This window comes from Heterocephalus glaber, unplaced genomic scaffold (genome assembly GCF_053883595.1).
Source record: "Heterocephalus glaber isolate CG9 unplaced genomic scaffold, H.glaber_assembly_v1.0 deba00001720, whole genome shotgun sequence".
Lineage (NCBI taxonomy): Eukaryota > Metazoa > Chordata > Mammalia > Rodentia > Bathyergidae > Heterocephalus > Heterocephalus glaber.
Window position 1 is genome coordinate 2,390,662 of NW_028258433.1, and position 21,501 is coordinate 2,412,162.

Consider the following 21,501-nt stretch of genomic DNA (forward strand, 5'->3'; position numbering starts at 1 on the left):
GCTTATCAGTCAGATGATTTTGCTTCCCCAGGGGCACTTTGGCAGTGTTTGGAGACATTTTTGGTAGGTAGACATCAGTGATGCTCCTGCACATTGTGCAATGCACAGGACAGTTCCTACAACAAAAAACTGTGATCCAAGATGTGTGGTGCTATAGTTGAGAAACCTTGTCTTTCAGTTATTTCTTCAGGAACAGGAAATTAAGATTCATTGATACTGACATGTTAAAAAAGAATTTTTATTTTTGAAATTATTCCTTGACTTGAAAGGTGTGTGAAGTTAATACAGCAAGAACAGAATATCACAAGTAGTTTTTAAAGTGAATCAGTAAGCCACTGAATCCTAGAATATGGCTTTTGTAGAATGATGGATTTTTAGGTTTTTGGAAAGATTTAAGCTTGAAGCTATTTTATAACATGCTGCTAAGTGATAATTTTCTTTTGCTTAAAGAATTCTTACATGTGGTTTTGGTTTATTTTAAATTCATATCTAAATTGCTTTTAATTGCATTTTCCTTACAGTTGGCTATATCTTGTAATTTTGACTGGATATGGTTTTATTTTACAGGGCTACACTCAAACTTGTCATGTATAATTTGTACTATGGCAGTGTTTATATGTTTTGTTCTGGTGCAGATCATTTACAGAAACAAATTGATGTCAGCTTTTAAAAAGTGACGTTTTCAGCTGATGAAGTATTGGTTAAAAATAATGTATGACACATGTGATTCATTGGTTCTTTTGTACCTGTTAAGTAATAAAACAGTGAATGGGGGGCATCAGGTATTTTCTCATGTTATTGTGGACATGTTTGATTATAATTGTGCATAGACTCTTAAAAACGTTTTCAAACTCTGGTCAGTATAGTTTGCTTTAAATACATAGTGGATCCCAGTACTATGTTATGTTTAATTTGCTTAACAGTGAGTTGGGTGTGAAAATATAACCTGTGGCCAGTTTTTGCCCTCTTCCTGTTATATGCAAAATATATAAATAAATTTAGGTATTTTCAAATTCAAGATCACAATTACAGGATATGACTATCCTGAGACATATATTAAAATATATTTCTTTTATAAAATAACATAGCTTTTTATTTTAGAATTAATAGGATTTTTATTTAATTGTCTATTAACTTTTTTTTTCCAGGGTTCATTGAAAAATCCTTAGTGATATTGACATGTTTCAAGTGACATAAATTAGCCAATGACTCGGAATGATGGATTCTTCGAAGATTGGAAATGGTTTGCCAGTGATTGGACAAGGGCCTGATATAGGGATATCTTCACTCCCCATGGTGGGGTATTTGGGAAAAGTTAGTGAACTTATTTTTTGCCTCAGCGCAAAGTTGTTTTTTCTCCCCCTTCTATTTTTGAGACTTAAATTCAGTTTTAATTTTACCAGTTCTAAAAAATATCTTCCACGGAAATCTTACAGCAATGGCGAAAGATTGTATACCTCTGTGTTTTATTGATATGTGAAAGTAGAAATAGAACATAGACCTTATGGTGTACTATTTGAGAATATGAAACATTTATTTTGCCTGGCACGTGATGTTACTTTTTTTCTTGCAAATAAAATTGATGCTGTGGTTAACACTTAAAACTTAATCTTTTTCGTCTTTAAAACTGTACTATTCTTTTTTGAATAATAACTATCTAAAACCTTATATGCATTTGTTTTATTTGCCATATGTACTCTTGCCAGGATGCTTGTTGAAAACTGATTTTTTTTCTGGTTACCTTTCCATTTGGCCTTTTGTAATTAGATGTAGTTTATGTATGTCTGTATTTTAATTTGCTTTATTTCTCTTTTAGAATTATGATTCAGCTAAAGTTACATCAGATGGATATTGTCCTGCTTGTAGGGAGAAGGGAAAGTTAAAAGCTTTAAAGACTTACCGAATTAGTTTTCAAGAATCTATCTTTTTGTGTGAGGATCTGCAGGTAAAGTATTATAGTACATAGTAATAGGTTTTAATCTTTTGCTTTTTTCTTCATTATTTATATTTTTACTGTTTGTATATTTGAGAGTATAGATTTTTAGTACATAATACAATGTTGTAAATCTGGTTGGTATACAGTTTTAAACAGTTTGTTTTTAACATTTAATTCCTGAGTTGGTACATATGTTTAACTTTGTGGGGTTCTTGTTAGCTATTAGCATATAGCACATACCCTCTTGTTGCTTTGGTTTATTAACTTTGGCACTGATTGAAAAAACTGTTGTTTCTAATTTATCTGGAAGAGTATTTTAGAAATTGGTTAGTCCAAAAACACTGTGTGCTCTGTGCTAAACACTATGTACTTAAAGGACTGTAAATATCTTTTAGAATTAATTACAGTAATTTGTATCTACTGGTATAACTTTTATATAGGTCATTAAATTCTGCAGTACTCAACATTTTATTGTATGTAACAGTTTATGAAACTTTTGTACACATTTAATTCTCAAACCTTTATGAAGTAGGTATTCCTTTTTTGTTTTTTTTTTCTCCAGTACCAGGACCTTGCACTTGCCAGGCAGGCGCAGCGCTGCTGAGCTACATCCCTGGCCCTAGTAGTCTTAATTTTCAAGTAAGAAAACGGAGACAGGGCTGGGAATGTGGCTCAAAGATAGCCTGTTTTCCAAGCACGCACAAGGTTCTGGGTTTGATCCCTAGCCCTGCAAAAAAGAGAAAAGAAAACAGATTTAGAGGGTTTAGGAATAGAAGATCTTTATAAAGTGGCAGAGCCATGATTGAAATGTAGTCTTTGGGGCCGGGGATTTAGCTGAGTGGTTTCGCCACCTGCTGCACAAGCGCAAGGACCCAAGTTTGATCCCCAGTACCAAAAAAGAAATGTAGTCTTTGAATTTCAGATCCGTTTACTTCAGTGAAACTAGCAGTTCATCAGAATCATCTGGAGTGCTATTAAAGTATTTCTGGGTCTTACCCCCAGATACTGATTCAGTGGCGTTGGCTCAGAATTTTGTAGATTTTTAACTTTTAGGAATAAGTCTAAAGACTAGCTCAGTTTGGAAGATACTAGGCCAAATCACAGGGTTAGTAGTAGATGCTTTTCTGGATGTAATTTGAAAGAAAACATTTATTTATGCATTTATTCACTATGTGTGTCACTGTGTTGGCACTATTCCCAATCTCATGATGAATACAACAGAAAATGTCTTGCCTTTAAGGTGGTTATGTTCTGAAGTAGAAAAGACCATAAAGATAATAAACAGTACCATTTTTTTTTTTTCTCAGCTGATAGTATTGTGGAGAAAAATCAAGCAGTGGCCACTAGAGTGTCAGGAGGACTTTGCAGTTATAAATAAAGTGGTAAGCAGAATGCTTCATTGAGAGAGTAAAATTTGAGCAGAGGCCTTCAAGAGAAAGAGAACTGTCTTTCAGGAGAAGTAGCATAAGGAAGGGCCTGAGATTGGAAGCTGCTTGTCATATTTGTACTATAGGCAGTGAAACCAGCGGAGCTGTATTTGAGTAAGAAGTAGAATGGTAGAAGATGGGTCAGGAGAATAATTGGGGAGTGGACCCAAGTCAGGTCTTAACATCCATGGTAAGGTCTCTTGACTTTAATTCTGGGTGAAGTGAGGAACCATAGCAGAGATAGTGGCAGAAGAATGGTGATGTCATCTGATTTATGTGTTAAAGGGATCACTGTGGCTGCTGGGTAGAATGTTTAGTGGGTAAGAGTTTGCTTTAGTTACTTTCTCATTGCTGGGACAAAATACCTGATACCTACTACTGAGGAAGAAAGGTTTACTTTGACTCACAGTTTGTAGAAGTTTCAGTCCATAGTCAGCCGGCTCCAAGGCACGCCAGCATGGCAGAGGAGAAAGAACTCTTGGCTTCGTGGCCGGAAGCAGAAAGAGAGATCAAGGGGAAAGAAGGGAGATAGACCCTGTCAGCTCACGTCCCAGTGCCGTACCTCTTCCCCAGGTTTCAGCCCCCTTCAGCCCTCAGTGTCACATTTAGCAGTAGACTCATTAGTGGACTAATCCACTAATGAATATCATACACTCATGATCTGCACACTGGCTTTAAATCCTCCTCAGGCTCCTTAGTAGATGAGATTACTGCACCCCATTATAAAAAGGATTTTAAACAATTAGTGTTATCAGGGAAAGCATTTATTTCCTTAGTTTTATTTGTAAAGTGATTGAAAGTTATTTTTATACTTTGTCTTTGGCAAATACTTTGTAGATAATTGTTTTGCAAATAGAAAATGATATGTTTTCCTTATTCTTTTTTTTTGGTACTGGGGATCGAACTCGGGTCCTTGAGCTTGCGCAGCAGACGGCGAAACCACTGAGCTAAATCCCTGGCCCCCTTACTCATTTTTTATAAGAATAAAAACATTTATTTAAGCTGCTTCCCTCAAAAAATCACTGAAAGACAGCATTAGGGTTTTTTTTCCAACATTAGACATTAAGTGATATTAGATGGTAGTACAGAGCTCAAATATTACTGCTCTATCTTCTTAAAACTTTTTTTTAAAGATAGAGTAAAAGCTTTACTCTAAACACTCATGTTCACTATAAATAAAATAGAAACTAAAGGCAAATATAAAGAGAGAAAAATAAAAGTCTACAAAAACATTTAGGTAGACCATTCAGGCCATTAAGTTTTGTGCCCAAGGGTCCTTTCCTGGTTTAATGTTACTGGTTTAAATTAAGCAAGGGTACAAGTAACGTGTATACACCATAATCAGATTGGTAAATGGCTTGTATTTTGGTTTTTGGTGGTTTGTTTTGCTTTTTCTTTATTTTTTATTTTATTGTTATTTTGAAGGAGGGTCTTGTTTGGTTGCCCTGGCTAGGGTCACACTTGGCATCCTTCTGCCTTACCCTTCCAGAATGCTAGGATTACGGTCAAGCGCCATGATGCCCAGCTTGTTTGGGGGTCTTTAAAATTCTTTTTAAATTCTGGCAAAAGATACAACAATTAATCATTTTAACCTTTTTTAAGAGTATAGTTCAGGAGTATTAGATATATTCACAGTTTTGAAACATATCTAGAGCTTTTTTCAGCTTGCAAAACTAAAGTGCTGTGTCTAGATATCCTAGTTCTGCCCTTGGCAATCCCTACTGTATTGTTTCTGTGAATCTGATTTCTCCATAAAGCTTATATAAATGAAGTCATACACTATTTTTCTTGTATGTAGCTTATTTCACTTAGTTTAATGTTCTTGCAGTTCATTTATGTTGTAGCATGTAACAGGATTTCCATTTTAAGGCTGAATCAAATTCTTTTGTTTGACTATACCACGTTTTCTTTATCTATTCATCTGTCATTGGACATTTGGGTGTTTCCATCTTTGGTATTGTGAATAATGTGGCAAGGAACATGGATGCACAAATATTTGAGTTCTTGTTTTCAATTTTGTTGGCATACATACCTTTATGTGGCTTTTGATAAACACAGGTAATTGTTAATTGATTTTAGTTTTTTCAGTTTCCTGACAACTTAGAATTTAGGAAATCTCAAGGTATAAAGATGATGGTCAGGTTATTACTGATGTTGATCATGCACCTAGTTGATAACAGAATCCAGACCTTGTTCCATGTATACTAAGGAATTTCCTAAGTATAATATTTTAAAAGTAGTATTCACTTCTAGAAGCCCCTAGATGAGGGAAATTAGTGCATTTCACTTATCTGTTGCTGTGAATCACCTCAAAAGAGAGTATAGCATGATTTTGTGGGTTTGACAAGTAACTCTGTCACTCCATAGGATGTCTGCTGCAACAGTTGAAATGCCTGTTTGTCTGCAGGTAGTGGTAGCTGCTCTCTGGGAGTTCAATTCTGCAGTCAGTTGGGAATCTCAGGTCTTTTTCATGAGACTCATTGGGCTTAGCAGCATGATAGCTGGGACTAGGAGGGTGTCAGGAGGACAATCTCATTGAGCCAGTGTTTATCAGACGCCATGTACATGGTGTGTTTTAGTGTCCTGTCAAAGCTAGTCACGTGGCTAAACCCAGTCTGTGTAGGGGAGTGACTGCGAGGGCATGGATTACGACGAGGTGGGTGTGGTTCTTCAGTTCGCTGGGGGCACTGAGGAAGCAGTCTGCCATACTTCTATAGAAGAAGACATATTTTAAATGAGGGCATTTAGTACTATATATAGATTCTTGAATTTGTAGAATATCTTGGTAGTCTTCAAAGTTAGGAAAAGTTCACTAATGATTTGTGTATAGTTTTATATTTGGATGAAATTGTGTTAACGCGCAGTATGATTTGATGAGAACATTAAAATTCAGCCAGTTTGACTCCAAACCCAATAAGGGTATAAAATAACAATGTTCTCAGATTCATGTTCAGTTTCAGAATATAAAAAAAATAGAAATTGCTCTGTGCAATGGTTTTATTTGAAAATACTCTTCCCATATTTAATGTTACACAGCATGTATGTCCCAAAAAAGTAGCACTCTCCACAGTATCTTTACATTGTTGAAATTTAAAAAATGTAATTGACATTGAATTTCTTACTAGAGCAAAAATAGATGTTTTGCTTATTAGTGTACCCTAGTCTAGATTAAATCTGATTTTTTCAAATTAACTAGAAAAAAAGTATTTTGGGGGGCCTAATTTTGGTCAGCTCTAATTTTTCCAAATTTAGGCTAATGCAATTGCTAATGTCAAATTAATCTTAAAATTTTATGTATTTTTATGATACAGGAATTATAAGGTAAAATGAGCTTATTAGAATTTCTATAGTTTTTATGATTTTATTTTTCTTTCCTAGTGCATCTATCCTTTGGGCTCTAAATCACTTAATAATTTAATTTCTCCTGATTTGGAAGATTGTCACACTCCAAATAAGCCTCAAAAAAGAAAGGTCTTGGAAAACAGCTATAAAGATTTATCTCTTTTAGCAAATTCCAAAAAGACTAGAACTTATATTGTTACTGATGATAAACAAATTTTAAATAGTGAACAAAATGGAGACGTATCTGATGAAACCTCATCAAATTTACTACTTGGTAGTAGTCAACATGATTCAGTTAGGACAGCTGAATCCTTGGGACAGAATGAGATTTTGGAAGCTGATAATGTTGATGTGGCTACTGAAGGTCCTGCTACAGTTGATGTCTCTCGAACTGGGGGAATTTCTTCTCAAAATGAAGGATGCACATCTGAATTTGAAATGCCATGGGAGAGAACATGTTCATCATTTTGCCACACTTCATGTGTCCAGTGGAGAAATGCTAATGCTCTCTGCTGGTTAGATTCTATCCTGACAGCTTTGGTGCATTTGGAAGCCTTGAAGAACATTGTGACTGATTTGTGTCCTAAGGACTCTGTATTTTGGAGGTTGTTTGAAAAATATAATCAAGCAAATAAGCTCCTGCACACCAGTCAGTCAGATGAAGTTAAAGGTTGGTATTAATATATTCTTTCTTTTTAAATTTTAAAGATTTTAAAGTTTTGTCTCACAGTGAGAGGAAAAGATGCCATCAATAGTTTCTGTTCTGTGTAGAGTCCTGAGGCCAGGGAGCCATGAAGTGTCACGAACCCTGAGATAACACCGGTCACTACATCGTGACTGCCACAGAGGCAGCCTTTTCCAAAAGCTACTGGTGAAGAAGAAAGGGGCTGTGGTTATGCCTTAACTTGTCAGGGTGATAGTGGTCATCACAGCATTGTATCAAAGTGAAATCTCAAGTTTTTAACTACTGAAAAGTAGACTGGAGTAAAAATAACTTGTAACTAAAAATCCACTCCCAAATCTTTCTTTATAGCAAAGGATATATTATTGTTTTATTTTCTATAAAATACGTTACCCATGAAGCTACCTTTTAACCCAAGAAGTATTTAAAAAATTCCAATTACTTCTATTTGTATGTTCATTGTATTTCCTACTCCCCTTTATCCAGAGGTAATCATTACCTTGAATTATGTTTTATTGTTCCTTAACATATGTATAACTAAACAGTATATTGCCAAATTTAGTTTTGAACTTTTTAAAAAGGGCATTGTACTATGTGTGCTCTGGTACCTTTCCTTTCTGTAAGGTTCTGTGAAGCTATTTGTAGTTGTATTTCAGTGATTTTCATTGCTGTATAAAGTTTCCATTATGGAACTACATCAGTGTTGTCTTCCCTTAGTATCTGTGGGTTCCAGGACCTCCTACAGATACCAGAGTCCAAGGATGCTCAAGTTCTTTATATACTGTGGCATAATATTTGTATAGAACCTTTGCATATCCTCCCATATACTTTAAATCACCTCTGGATTACTTATATCTCATGTAAGTGCTGTCCAAATAGCTGTTACATTGTATGGGGAATATTGACAAGGGATCACATATGTTCCCTCTTCTGTGAATGTCTTATGCCTATTTGTTCTATTGATTGTCATGTTCTTATTCATATGAATTTTTTTAACATCCTCAGCGGTATTTCTACATCAGATATGTGTTGCTGAATTTTCTCCTAGTTTCCAGCTTGTATTTTTACTTTTTTTTTTTTTTGGTACCAGGGATCAAACTCGGGACCTTGTGCTTGTGAGGCAAACAGCGGAACCCCTGAGCTAAATCCCTGGCCCTGTATTTTTACTTTTTTTTTTTTGGTACCAGGGATCGAACTCAGGTCCTTATGCTTGCACAGCAGGAGGTGAAACCACTGAGCTAAATCCCTGGCCCTGTATTTTTACTTTTAAAAGATGTCTTGAGTTACAGGAGGCTTTAGTTTTCCTTTGGGAACTAATGTTTGTTGCTTTTTAAAGAAATCTTTTACCATAGTCAAGAAGTCATTCACTGATGTTTTCACTTAAAGATCAGTTTAATTTTGATATTGAAATTCTTAACTCAGCTGGGGTTAGTATTGTGTGTGGTGTGAGGGTAAGGATCCATTGTTTCTTCCTTGCATAGTCTGTTTTTCTAGCTCCACTTTTTTGTCAGCTGATCTGCCATGCCACCTTTGTCATGTGCCAGTATTCCACATACATGTGCAGCTGCTCCTTGACTCTCAGTTTTGTTCTCCAGGTTTGTCTGTCTTAACATCACTGTTTTATATGGCTTCTTCTTGAACTTTTATTGAAATGCCTTGGTACATTTCTTTCCTGATCTTATTTGTGCCTTTTTTTTAACTTAACATTATGCCAGAGTTTTTTTGTTTTGTTATTATGTTTGTTTGGGTGTTTTGTTGTTGTTGTTGTTGCTGTACTGGGGCTTGAACTCAGAGCCTTCACACTGAGGTACATTCCTACTCCTTTTTATTTTCTATTTTACTATGAGACAGGGTCACTGAGTCGCAGTGTTTCCCAGGCTGTGCTTGAACTTATGATCCTCCTGGGATAACAGGCATGTGCCACTATGCCTGGCTCAAATTTTTTTCACTTGACATTGTAGATATTTTCTTATGCATGTATGTGACTTTGAATTTCCCAGTCCCTTGTGTACATCCTGCACATTACTTCCCAGTTACTATTCAGGCTACATAGCATGTTTTACTATTAGGAATTCACACGATGACAAGTATTCATGTATCTTTTGGATACAGTATGATTAATATCCTAGGAAGGATGTTAAAACACTAGTGTTAATGGTCTTGCTGAATGGCTTTCCAGGAAGGTTGTGCTAGCTTAGTTTCATTTTTGTTATGTCAAAGAAAATATCTCAAGATCTTTAGTCTTAACCTTTGGATTGTTAAAAAGTTAGGATTTTGTTAAGAAATGTTTCACTTTGAGTTCCTTGGAGACTGATTTGTGTGTGTGTGTGTGTCAGTTGTTTGATTTTTATTTTTTTACAGTTCAGTTTTTCAAAGGATCTCCCTTTGGCTACTTGGGGGTAATGGGGGTGTTACTGGTGTTTGATTGCCACACATAAATCAGTATCCAAGTGAAACATTAATTTCTTTGCATTATTGTAATGAAACACCCCCTGAGAAGCAGTATAGGCTGCGTAATGGGACAGTGGTTCAAGCTGGTGGGTTACTTCATGTTAAGGAGAATCCAGATATTTTCTTTATGGAAACAGATAAGCAGCGTGTGATCGGGATGTATTAATTATTTATAAGAGATTTGAGAGAAAAGATCCATTTATATCTTGTACATAGCTAGAGTCAAATGCATATAGTCTATGCAAAATAAATTTCCTATTAGTCTTGTGTAGTTACTATACTAATTGCATTGTGAGGACTTTTATCCTAAAGAAGTAATCAAAAACATGGACAGATATATGTCCCAAAATCTTTATCACTGTAATATTTATAATATTAAAAAAAGAAACAGCTTGCTTACCTGTCCAGCAAAGGAGGAGAGATTAATAAACTATGTACTGTGTAAGTCACAGTATAATAACTAGCCTGCAAAGTGTTTAATGAAGCAAATTTCTGTGAACAAAGCAGGATATGAAATTCTATAAAGATTATGATGCTAAAACCCTTTCTACCCCCCCCCCCCCAAAAGACATAAAGTGAAATATACCAAATATTCGTTTGGAAAAAATCATGATTTAAGATTTCTTACAAACCTATCTATTCCTATGACTTAGCTAAGTTCAAAAAAAGTTATTGCAAAGTATAAAAAATGTTTAAATGTTGTTTCTACCATGGGTAATAATAACATGTAGAGAGATAGCTTCAGCTGCTTCATAGATGAACAAAATTTCTGAAAGGTTAGCTATAGGTTAAGTATTCTTAATGTGAAAATCCAAAATTTGAATTGCTCTAAAATCTGAAAGTCTTTGACCACCAACAGCTCAAGTACCTGAGCTCATGTGACAGATTACAGTAAAAGAGCAATATTTGATGAAAATGCAGTGTAAAATTACTCTCAGGCTATGTGTGTATAAAACAAATGAATTTCACACTTAGACTTGTGTGTCATTCCTCAGATACATCATTATGAAGATTCATTTATTCCAAAATCTAAAGAAACCTGAAATCTGAAACACTGATGATGCCAACCTGTATTTTAGTAGCCCTCTGATTTATTTGGGTGAGAAAGTTTTATTTCACCAAGGTTTTATTCAGGCACTAAATGATGATAATATTGTGCTGATAACAAATAATAAGGGAGTTATATGATCTACCACAGGAGGAAGAATTAAGGACATTTTGTATTTTGCCTTTGGTGTATTCATTTGCAAAACTTAAAATCATTTTGAGAAGCTTTCACTATTAATGTCTTTGTTTTTCTGTGAAAAGATACGCATTGATGAGAAATTGATAATGTTCTGTTTTAGGTGGAAATTATAAAAAACTTACTTCAGAAATATCTGCAGAAATAGAGACCTGTCTGAATGAAATTAGAGATGAAGTTTTTACTAAACTTCAGCCCCAGCTTAGATGCACATTAGGTAAGTAATTGGTGTAACTGAACTTACTGTCATAAAAAATATGTATATCATAAGAAAATACGTTGTTTTAGTACTTTGGATGGTCAGATTCTTAGGTGAGAGAATCTGGGCTGTATAACTTAATCTACCATAGCCTAAATCACTGTTCTGTGAGCTATTTTATATAAATAAGTAGGCTGGCATTTTACCTCTTGCAGTTAGTGCACTTCTCAGTACTAAGTGAACACTTGAGGGGGTACACCTTTTGTTATTCCTCCAAAACTTTCCCCCAGTAGGCTAATCCAGCATTTTCAGCTTTGTGCATTAAAAAACATAGGGAAGAGCCAGGTATGTTGGCACACACCTGTAATCCCAGCACTTTGTAGGCCAAGGCAGAAGGATCGAAAGTTAAGGTCTCCTCTGGACATCTTAGCAAGACCCTGCCTCATAATAAAAACAAAAACAAAAACAAAACAGCTGGGGATGTAGCTCAGTGTTAGATCACCCCTGCTTCAATTCCTAGTTACTGCCCCCCCCCCAAAAAAAACCCCAGGAAATTTAAAAGTCAGTACCAGTGCTAGGGTCCCATGCCAAGTGAGTTAAGTCAGAATCCGGAGGATAGGGCTCAGGTAATCAGTAATTTTTAGAAGCCCCATAATATGATTCCTACATATGGACAGATTTGCAACTCTCTGATCTAAAACCACTAGAGTAATTCTGCTTTTCTTACCAGTGATTATAAGAATGGACTTTGGTCAGTGGATTATTGAGATACATGATAATGACCTTTTGGGAAGCTTTCTCACCTTTAAAAACAACAATAATAGGACTTGCTTTGTCCTCTGTGAATTAATTTTGGCCTTTGGGAGCAGAGAGGGAAGTAAGGGAGTGAGAGCTTCTGTCTTTATAAACTTTTTTTTTTTTTGGTGTTATAAAAAAGAGCACTTGGTGTTTCTTTGTTTTGGGTTTTGTTTTGTCTTTGTTTTTGGGCTGCTAATGATCAAACCTAGGGTTGCTCACCACTGAGCTACATTCCGAACCCTTTTTACTTTTTATTTTGAGATAGGATCTTTCTAAGTTCCCCAGGCTGGCCTCACATTTGTGATTGTGATCCTCCCCCCAGACCCTCCTGAGGAGTTGGGATTACAGGCATATGCCTAGCTAGTGCTGATCTTTTGTTTTTTGAGAGGGATGTCTTTTATTTCCCTTTTATCTTTGCATTAACTTTTCTATTAATATTATGTGATACTTGATATTAGTAATTACCTATAATATCTGTGCCTTCTAGGTTTTTTCTCAATGAGTGGCTTTTATTCAGGCCCAGTTGTATCTGGAAGCAATTTCATTTGTACATACATACCTGACAGCTTTTGATGTACTTGTTTGTCCCACAGTTCTGGCCCCTAGTTTCTCCTTTGTTTTTCAAGGCCTCCAACATATGTTTGCTTTGTTTTTATAATATGAAATTGATTTTCCATATACTGGATCTCTAGCACTGCCTCCTAGGTCTGAGGAACTGTACTCATTTATCATCAGATGGGTCGGTGAGATGAATAATCTTTTTTCTTTTTTATCAGTAAAACGCTTTTTAAATGTATTTATTTAAATGTAGTCATTATAAGATATGGAATAGTTCTGTCACTCAAACTTTTCACTAAACTCCTTTGTTGTCTCCCCAATTCTTTACCCCCACCCACTAAGGTGTTGGGTGAATATTCATTTCAAAGGACCCTTTTCCAGAAGATCCCTAGAGTGCAGACTAAGGGACTCCCATGATTTATTCAGGAAGTAACCTAAGGTATGAGTTAAAGAGTGGTTCCCACCCCAATCTGAATCACCACCCTTCTTGTTTCTGGTAGTTATATATGGAACAATGGTGCACCTCTTGCTCCCTCTACTTTGGGCTTGGTTTTCTATGTCACAGAGAAGGACTTTTAAATAATTAGTGTGTAATCATGACCAGTGAGCATATAGCTCTTCTAATGTTATAGAAGTCCTTGCTTGTCTGTACTTCTGCCCCTTCAACAGTGAGTTTACCCACTCAAACATTAGAGTTTATGATCTTACTAATGAAATCTAACCTGCTGCAGAAAGCACCTTAAAATGTTCCTGTATCTTGTCATTCTGAACATTAACATTTGTTTCAAAGTACTTAACAATGTAGAAGTAGAATCTACACTGACCCTGAATGTTGGTTGAATTTTCCAGATCAGTGTCTTTATCATAGTGATTACTGGGTTTTGTTTTTGTTTTGTTTTGGGTACTAGGGATTGAACCCAGGGCCTTCATACTTTACATCCTCATTCCCTTTTTTATTTTGAGACTAGGTCTTGCTAAATTTCCAGGGTGGGACTTGAATTTTGAGATCCTCCTGCCTCAGGCGCCTTAAAGTGTTGATTATTGTTTTTAATGATGCAGACCTTTCAGTGACTCTTTGCTATCTAGCTTTTCAAGTTTTCTCTTCTGTTAATTACTCAGCATCTTCAGGCCACTTTCCCATCTTGTCATGGCATGTAAGGGTAGACAGTGGAAGAGATGGACAGTCTAGATGAGAACCTCCCCTTTTGGCTCTTTTATGCTGGAACAGATAGTTATGCACATGAGTAGGGAAAGAATATCTAGGAGACAGTGCTGGGAACCATTGGGTCCCTGCTTTATACCATAATCAGAGAAATACTTCAGCCTATTTATTTAAAGACTCAAGTGTGAAAAGCAGGGTAATAAATTTTGGAAGAAAAAGCATATGAATGAATATTTTTATCACTTCCAAGTGGGGAAATGTTTTTTTTCCCCATTAACTTTATTGGTACATTTTAGGTATAAAATACAGTTACATTCATCATTGGGATCTTGTACCTTTACATGAGTCTCTTGGTTCTTGTTTTTTTCCCCTTCCCTTGCCCTTCCTTCACCCCCTTCACCCTTCCCTATTTGCAAAGACCTTGTTTCCATTTTTTTCCTCTTCTCATATTTTTTCCTTTCCCTTTTTTCCCTTCCCCTACCCCTCCCAATTCCCCTGCTCTTTTAGACCTTTTCTTCCTGTTACTACACAGTATTAGTTATACATTTTTTAAATTACAATATTAAGATCTAGGAGACATTACCACAGATTTTACAGAATTTAAAAGGATATAGAAAGCATATTACAAAAATCTGTTTTGAAATAAATTTGACAGCTTCTAAGAAGTAACTTAGAAGACAAATTAATGAAGCTAGCTCTGCAGGAAATACAAAATTTGAATAGCACCTATTCAAGTATATTCCTAGCTTGAAAACCTACCTATATGACAACAGCAGGCTCATAAACATTTTAACTGATAAATTATATCAAACATTTAAAGCAGAAAAAAGAAGGAACACTTCTCCCCTCATTTTAGGAAATCAACATTGTGCTAATCCTAAAACTGAATAAAGATAATAGAAGAAAAAGGTGTGAACATAGATAGAAATTTGTTTAACAAAACAAACTCTTAGAAGTCAGATCTGGCAGTATGTAGAAAGTTTTATTATAGGGATGGCAGTGTTGGTTCAGCATTGGAAGATCCACCCCCAAAAGTCATCATTTTAACAGAGGAAAGGAAAAAGCCATATGATCCTGTCACTAGTTGGAGAAAGAGTATTGGACTAAATTCTACAGCTGTTCATGGTAAAAGCTATCAGGAGACTAGAAGTAGAACAGAACCTTCTCAACAGATCAAAGACATGTACTCCATACTTCCAGCAAAAACACCTTCTATGAATGGAGAAGGAACAATGCTTTCACCCTAAAGTGGGGAACAAGGGCATATATGCCTACTCTTCATCTGTCCATTAGACTTTGAAACATAGGTCTAAACCAAAATAGTCTGGCAATAAAATGACACAACTAGGATAGGATTGGCACGGCAGAAGCAAAATCTTTATATGTAGATGAAATGATCATCTACAGAGAAAATACTAAGAAATCTCTAGGAGCCCCTAGAACTTGTACTTGAATTTAGCAGGATTAGAAAACACAAGATATATATAAAAATTCAGGTCTGTGTATACTTGCTATAAATGAAGAATTGGATATTGAAATTTAAAAGTTATGTACGAGTACAAAGGACCCAGAACAGCCAAAAACAAGAACAGTGTTGGAAGACGTTTAGCACCCACTTTTAAGACTTCTTCTAAAGCTATAGTAATCAAGGCAGTGTTGGTATAAGGAAAGACATATAGATCATTGGAATAAAACAGAGAATCTAGAAATAGAACCACACATATATGGTCCACTGAGTTTTGAAAGATTATTTAACATTAGCATTTTATAGAATATAAACTCGATTCAAGAGCCGAGGAAGAGACAGTGTCTTCAGCAAATGGCACTAGAACACCTGGTATCCGTATATAAAAAATTAACCTCAACCCTTTTTTTCCATGCATGAAAATAACTTGAAGGGATCTATGAACCTAAATAAGAAAGCCTAAAAGTATAAAACTTTAAGAAGAAATTATAAGGGAAAATATTTATGAATTCAGGGTAGGCAAGAACTACCTAGGATACAAAAACCATGATGTATAAAAGAAAAAAAATTGATAAATGAGATGCCATCAAAATTTAGAACTTTAAATGACATCATTAAAATGAAAAGTAGTCCTTAAACAGACCATATTTCCAATGCATATAACCTATGACCAGAATATATAAAGAATTCTTAGAGCTCATTAATAGACAACCCAGTTAAAATGTAGACATAAGATGATAAATAGCCAGTATAGCACAAGGAATGGTGTGCAATTCTAGAATCAGAAAAATACTTATCAGTACAATAATAAGATTGAATTATACACTCATTAGGGAGATGAAGTCAAAAGTTTTAAAAGCCTTGTCATGATGTTTTCTTTTTGTTGGATTCTCCCCCTTTGCGTTTAATTTGTCATGCTCAATGGATTCATTCTGTTGGGCTTCCTGGGGTTGTGATCTTCATTGTCTTTTCCTAGGGTATTGTCTAAAATTTTTTGGAGTGCCAGTTTGGTATTCATGAAGTTCCTGAGGTGCTCTTTATCATGAAAGTATCTTATTTCTCCAACAATTTTGAAAGATAGTTTTGCAGGGTACATCAGTCTGGGTTGGAGGCTGTTTTCCTTTAGGGCTTGAAATACATCACTCCAAGCTCTTCTTGCCTTGAGGGTTAGTCTGCTGTGATTCTGATGGGCTTTCCTTTGTATGTGATTTGTTTCTTTTCTCTCACTGCTTGTAGAATTTTATTCTTCTGTTGGATTTCTGAAATCCTAACTATTATATTCATATGTGTAGATTTTGTTTGATCAAGGCTAGCTGGAGTCCTATATGCCTCACTTATCTATATGTCAAGTTCTTGCCCCCTCCTTGGGAAGTTTTCTGCCATCACTTCTGTGAAGAGTTTTTTTAAATCATCTGCACTCTCTCCTCTTTCTTCATTGACTCCAATCAGTCTTATGTTAATCTTCTTTGCATCGTCTAGCATTTGCTGGATTGATTTCTCATGTTCCCTTACAATTTTAAAGCAATTTTTCTTTTCCTCCTCACTAATTGCAATCTTATCTTCTGTATGTGAAATTCTATCCTCACATTGGTTCATTCTGCTATGCAGACTTTTGATGGAGTTATTAATCTCTTGGAAATCTGTTTGTATCTGTTTGATGGATTCCGTTTGTTTCCTATGTTGGGATTCCATCATGTTCCTCAGATCCTCTCTTTTTTTATCTGTGTCCTCTCTAGATTTATTAATCATGTCTTGCACCATGAGCAAAATCTTTGCTGTTATCTCAGTAATTATTTCTGATTTCATTTTTCCCAGATCCTCTTTTGTTGCCAGTTCAGAGAGTCCAGGTGGTTCAGTATCAGAGTGTTCCATCTTGTTTCCCTTTGGGGTTGCTGTAGGTTTTTGAGGCTTGTTTATGTGTCTTCTCTTTTCCACGGAGGGGGGAAGGGTGCTTCTGGTACCCACGAGGCTCACCTTCTCTGCCCTAGGAGGTTGGGATGGCAGCAGGGGAGCTTCCTTGTGGATGCTGGGACTGGCTCACCTTCTTGGCCCTAGGAGCCTGGGATGGAGGTGGGTGGGGAGCTTTCTTCCGGGTGCTGGGACCAGCTCACCTTCTTGGCCCTAGGAGCCTGGGATGGAGGCGGGGGAGCATCCTTCCAGGTGCTGGGACCGGCTCACCTTCTTGGCCCTAGGAGCCTGGGATGGCAGTGGGGGAGCTTCCTTCCAGGTGCTGGGACTGGTTGAGCACTGCCCTAGGAGCCTGGGATGGAGGCGGGGAGCTTCCTTCCGGGTTCTGGGACTGGCTCACCTTCTTGGCCCTAGGAGCCTGGGATGGCAGCAGGGGAGCTTCTTTCCGGGTGCTGGGACCGGCTGAGCTTCACCGGGAAATTTTTTTAAACATTAGATTAAAAAAAGATTCATAAATATTAACCTTAAAGTTTTAAACCTCTTGGCATAGATAGAGCAGAGACGTAATAGCCAAGATACATTCAAAAGAACTCCTACACTTAAGTAAAAAAAAAAAAAGATGACCTGAAGATGTTAATGAGCAGTGAACAGAAGAGAAAACTGAATAGATAGCAGAGAATCACAAAGGTTTGCAGGTGTGAAAGTATTTCAGAGAAATACGCAAATTGCACTGAGGGTAGAGATTTGGGATTAAATTCTAGAGCAGAGACCACTGAATTTATTTATTTTTTGTCATTGCCTTTTATGTAAGTTTTTCATAAAATATCTATTGAGTCTTGGTTGTCAATTGGCATGTTATGTGTGAAGTTTTTAAGAGTGAGTTCCTATGGATGATGATCATAGGCTGATGGGCTTTGCCACAGAGTAATCTGGTAGGGACTAGTCCCTTACAGGAAGATCATGATCTGTTAGTGTCTCTAACCACCCTCCACTGCTTAGAACTGTTTCTTCAGACTTTAGTCCTCCAATCTTATACCTGGAGATTATGAATCTGGCTGCTAGTATCCTGGTACTAATTGAATGGAAGAAGAAAGCTGGAAAGTCTCCATTTAGTATGTTAATTTTCACCTAATTTCTTTCTTTTCAGTACAGCACAGCAGACTAGCTCCCAGTATGCCTGGTGTCCCATGTGTTATAGCCTGAGAGACCACTTAATTTAGGCAGGAGATTATAAAAATGAAAATTAGGCATTCTACTTAGTACTTAAAGTTTGCAATCTTAAGGGAAAACAATTCAAATAAATTTAGGAGCTATATAACTTACTGAAGATCTGTAAGCATGTAACTTATTTAACTGTTGTGAGCTCTTGTATGATATTTTGATTCGCTGAAAACTATGTATTTTAGACTTGATTTTATGTTGTCATAATGAAATGTAAAATGCTTATTTTTTCAGTTAATATTTAGTTACAAAAGAGTAAGCATTTAAAGACTGATGGCTATGATTACACACTCGTACTATACTCCCTACCCTGTATAGTGCTGCAGTTTTCATTCTGTGAGATTGATTTGTGTTTCAATTTATAAAAATATTTTGTTTAGGTTTTCTGCTTTTATATAAAAGTAATGGGACAGTACCACACAGGTGAGTATTAAAGTAGCCTTTGTAACTGCTGATATTTACAGAATATGCTTGGCCAATAACACCTACTGTCTGCTTCGTGGTCCTACCAAGGTGACTATTTCTGGCCCTGTTCTGCACAATTGTAGTTCCAGACTTGGGGGAGAACTGAACCATGACAGTAAGGCTCTGTTGGAGGTAGGGACTCAGAGTCCCCTGGGCCTTATAAGCTCCCCTGAGGATAGGAGAGAGAGAAACCAATTGGAAAATGAATGTAAGAATGTGAATCCTATTTAACTGACATGTTGATCTCAACACTAGAAGCCAGTATTTATCATTTGGGTTTTGTTTCAATGACCACAAAATTCAGATCTTCTTAAAAGATTTTGGTGTTTAAATTTTTAAGGAAAGGACTAGAATAAAATGTTAGAAGGAAAGGTAGCTAGAGTCAGAAGGTATAAGGCTGGTCCTTTAGCCCTTGAGTGTTTTGCCCTCAGAACAAGAGGATCAAAACAGAAGTGGGGTTTAATGGTTTTATCAAATTCTGATACTATTGTGTGCTGCTATGTAAATTTTTTTTAGTATCTATTGCATACCCTTTACATTATTTTTGCTTTAATATATACCATCTTTGTAATTAAGATTCTTTCTTTGCTGAGGAAAATTACAGAGATCTGAGAAGACAGTATGGATGGTTTGTGTTTTTGTCCTAAATTTTCATAAAGGAAGAGGCTGAGCTGATAATTAAATCTATGCTGGACATTTTTATTTTTAGTAAAATGCTTTTAAAATTTCCCCTCCCCAGTTACAAATGACTTTGTCATACTACAGTCACATATATTTATACTGTAAATATGGGGGGAAAGACAATAGTTCGTCATGTTGATTGACTTTTTGAGAGTGTTAATTGTAATAATTTTTCCTTTTCTTTTTGGAAGGTGAAAGGGAGAGCCCTGTGTTTGCATTTCCTCTCCTCTTAAGAACTGAAGCCCGTGTCGAAAAGCTCTTCACATATTCTTTTTCATGGGAGTTTGAATGTTCACAGTGTGGGCACCGATACCAAAACAGGTTAGTTTTTGTTTAAAATGGATTCATTCTGTTGAAATGGTTCTGAGTGATACAATTTGAATAAAATTTGTTTGCACCTGTATCACTATTCTCACCCTGTTCCTCTAACGTTGAAAGAATTTCCCACTATATTTTTAAGTCTTTTGACCACTGTGGGTGAAAGGACATATTCGAACACCAGAAATTGCAGTTTGCTTGCTACTTTAAACTGAAAGGGTCAAAAATCCATGGTTTGAGAGATTGTTAATAGTTTTTAAAAGAATTTTAGTGTTTTCAGGTGTTGTGGTGCACAGTTATCATCCCCTCTACTTGGGAGGCTGAGGCAGGAAGATCACAAGTTTGAGATCACCCTGGGCAACTTAGAGTTTGTCTCAAAATTTTTTTAAAAAGGTAGGAATATAGCTCAGTAGTAGAGGTCTTGTCTAGCATGCACAAGGCCCTGGGTTCTATTCCCAGCACCACAAAGAAAAAGCAAAGAATTTCTTTAGTGAGGAGTGGAGACACTTTCACATTTCTTCCTTTAGTCCCATGAGAATCTTTCTGTACCTGAAGTGCTTCTGTAGGCCTTTAGGTGGAGATTAGAGAGAGAGGCCATGGTGATATGCAAGACCCCAAGATTGGCATTTGAGAGGTGACATGGTAAAAAAAGAAGGTGCGGATCTCTTTTGCCTCCATACACCTACCAAATAGGGGAGGAGTTAGGTTCTAGGAGATTATTAAACAGGGCTGGTATTCCTCAGAATGCCCTTACTTGATCTGTACCTGAGAAACTTGCTGGCTGGCAGTTAAAAGACGACCAACTGCCCCTTTGGTCATTTGTTCAAACGATTCTAATAAAGATAAATCTTTTTAACTTATCTATTAGTTAAGCCTCAACATTATGAAGTAAAAATGGGAATAAAAATATTATATAATTACTATCTAAATACAGTATGGAATTCTTTGTAGATATGTATGTATTTATTTTTGAGACAGGGTCTTGCTATGTAGTTCAGGCTGGCCTTGAACTCGCTATGGAGCCTAGGCTGGCCTTGAACTCGCTGTGATCCTCCTGCCTCAGCCTCCCAAGTCCTGGGATTACAGGTGTGCACCACCATGCCCAGCTTCTGTAGGTCTTTAAGGAGCAAAGGGAGAGTTTCCTTTAAGAGAGTGCTCTAGATCCTAGAGTCTGGGGAATGCAAGCAAGAGAAACTTTGTTTTTTAACCTGTTAAATTCAAAACTATTAGAACAGTGTGAGAATATTTTACTTACACCAGGGCTGGAGTAACTGTAAGCAAGTAATAATGAGGGCAGATACCTGTTTGCAGGTGTTCTGTCATTGATTTGTGTAAATGATCTGCTTTGCTCCTCACAATAACTCAGGAAGTATTTAGCAGATAAGGACACTAAAGCTTGAAAAGATTCAGGAGGTGCCTCTGGGAATACACTAGTAAGTGGCAGAATCAGGAGGCACAGTTTAGGTCTTCTGGCCCCTGAGGCTTGCTTTCTTGCTCCCTGTGATAAATTCCCTAATCACTATCTGGGTTTGAAATAATATAAAACAAGGTTAATGATTAGAATCAGCTTAATTATAGTTTTTCTAGAATCCACATCCTAGTAGTTTGGTAGCTTTTCATTAAGTATGTTTTGTGTGCCAGGAAC

The 21,501-nt window shown here is 36.4% G+C and overlaps 1 protein-coding gene across 4 annotated transcripts in view; it reads left to right on the forward strand.

The window, feature by feature from the left end:
• The window catches only part of Uspl1 (ubiquitin specific peptidase like 1), a 36,229-nt gene that overhangs the window by 1,870 nt on the left and 12,858 nt on the right, over positions 1-21,501 (forward strand). Inside the window, exons 2-7 of one of the 4 annotated variants that reach the window (XM_021236312.2) lie at positions 1,149-1,314; positions 1,817-1,945; positions 3,244-3,318; positions 6,742-7,375; positions 11,185-11,298; positions 19,730-19,859. In XM_021236312.2, coding sequence (XP_021091971.2) covers positions 1,216-1,314; positions 1,817-1,945; positions 3,244-3,318; positions 6,742-7,375; positions 11,185-11,298; positions 19,730-19,859 — 1,181 coding nt within the window. In that variant the 5' untranslated portion in view covers positions 1,149-1,215. The remainder of the gene's footprint in view (positions 1-1,148; positions 1,315-1,816; positions 1,946-3,243; positions 3,319-6,741; positions 7,376-11,184; positions 11,299-19,729; positions 19,860-21,501) is intronic. The other 3 variants (XM_087199515.1, XM_004854782.3, XM_087199514.1) reach the window with 3 other exon arrangements.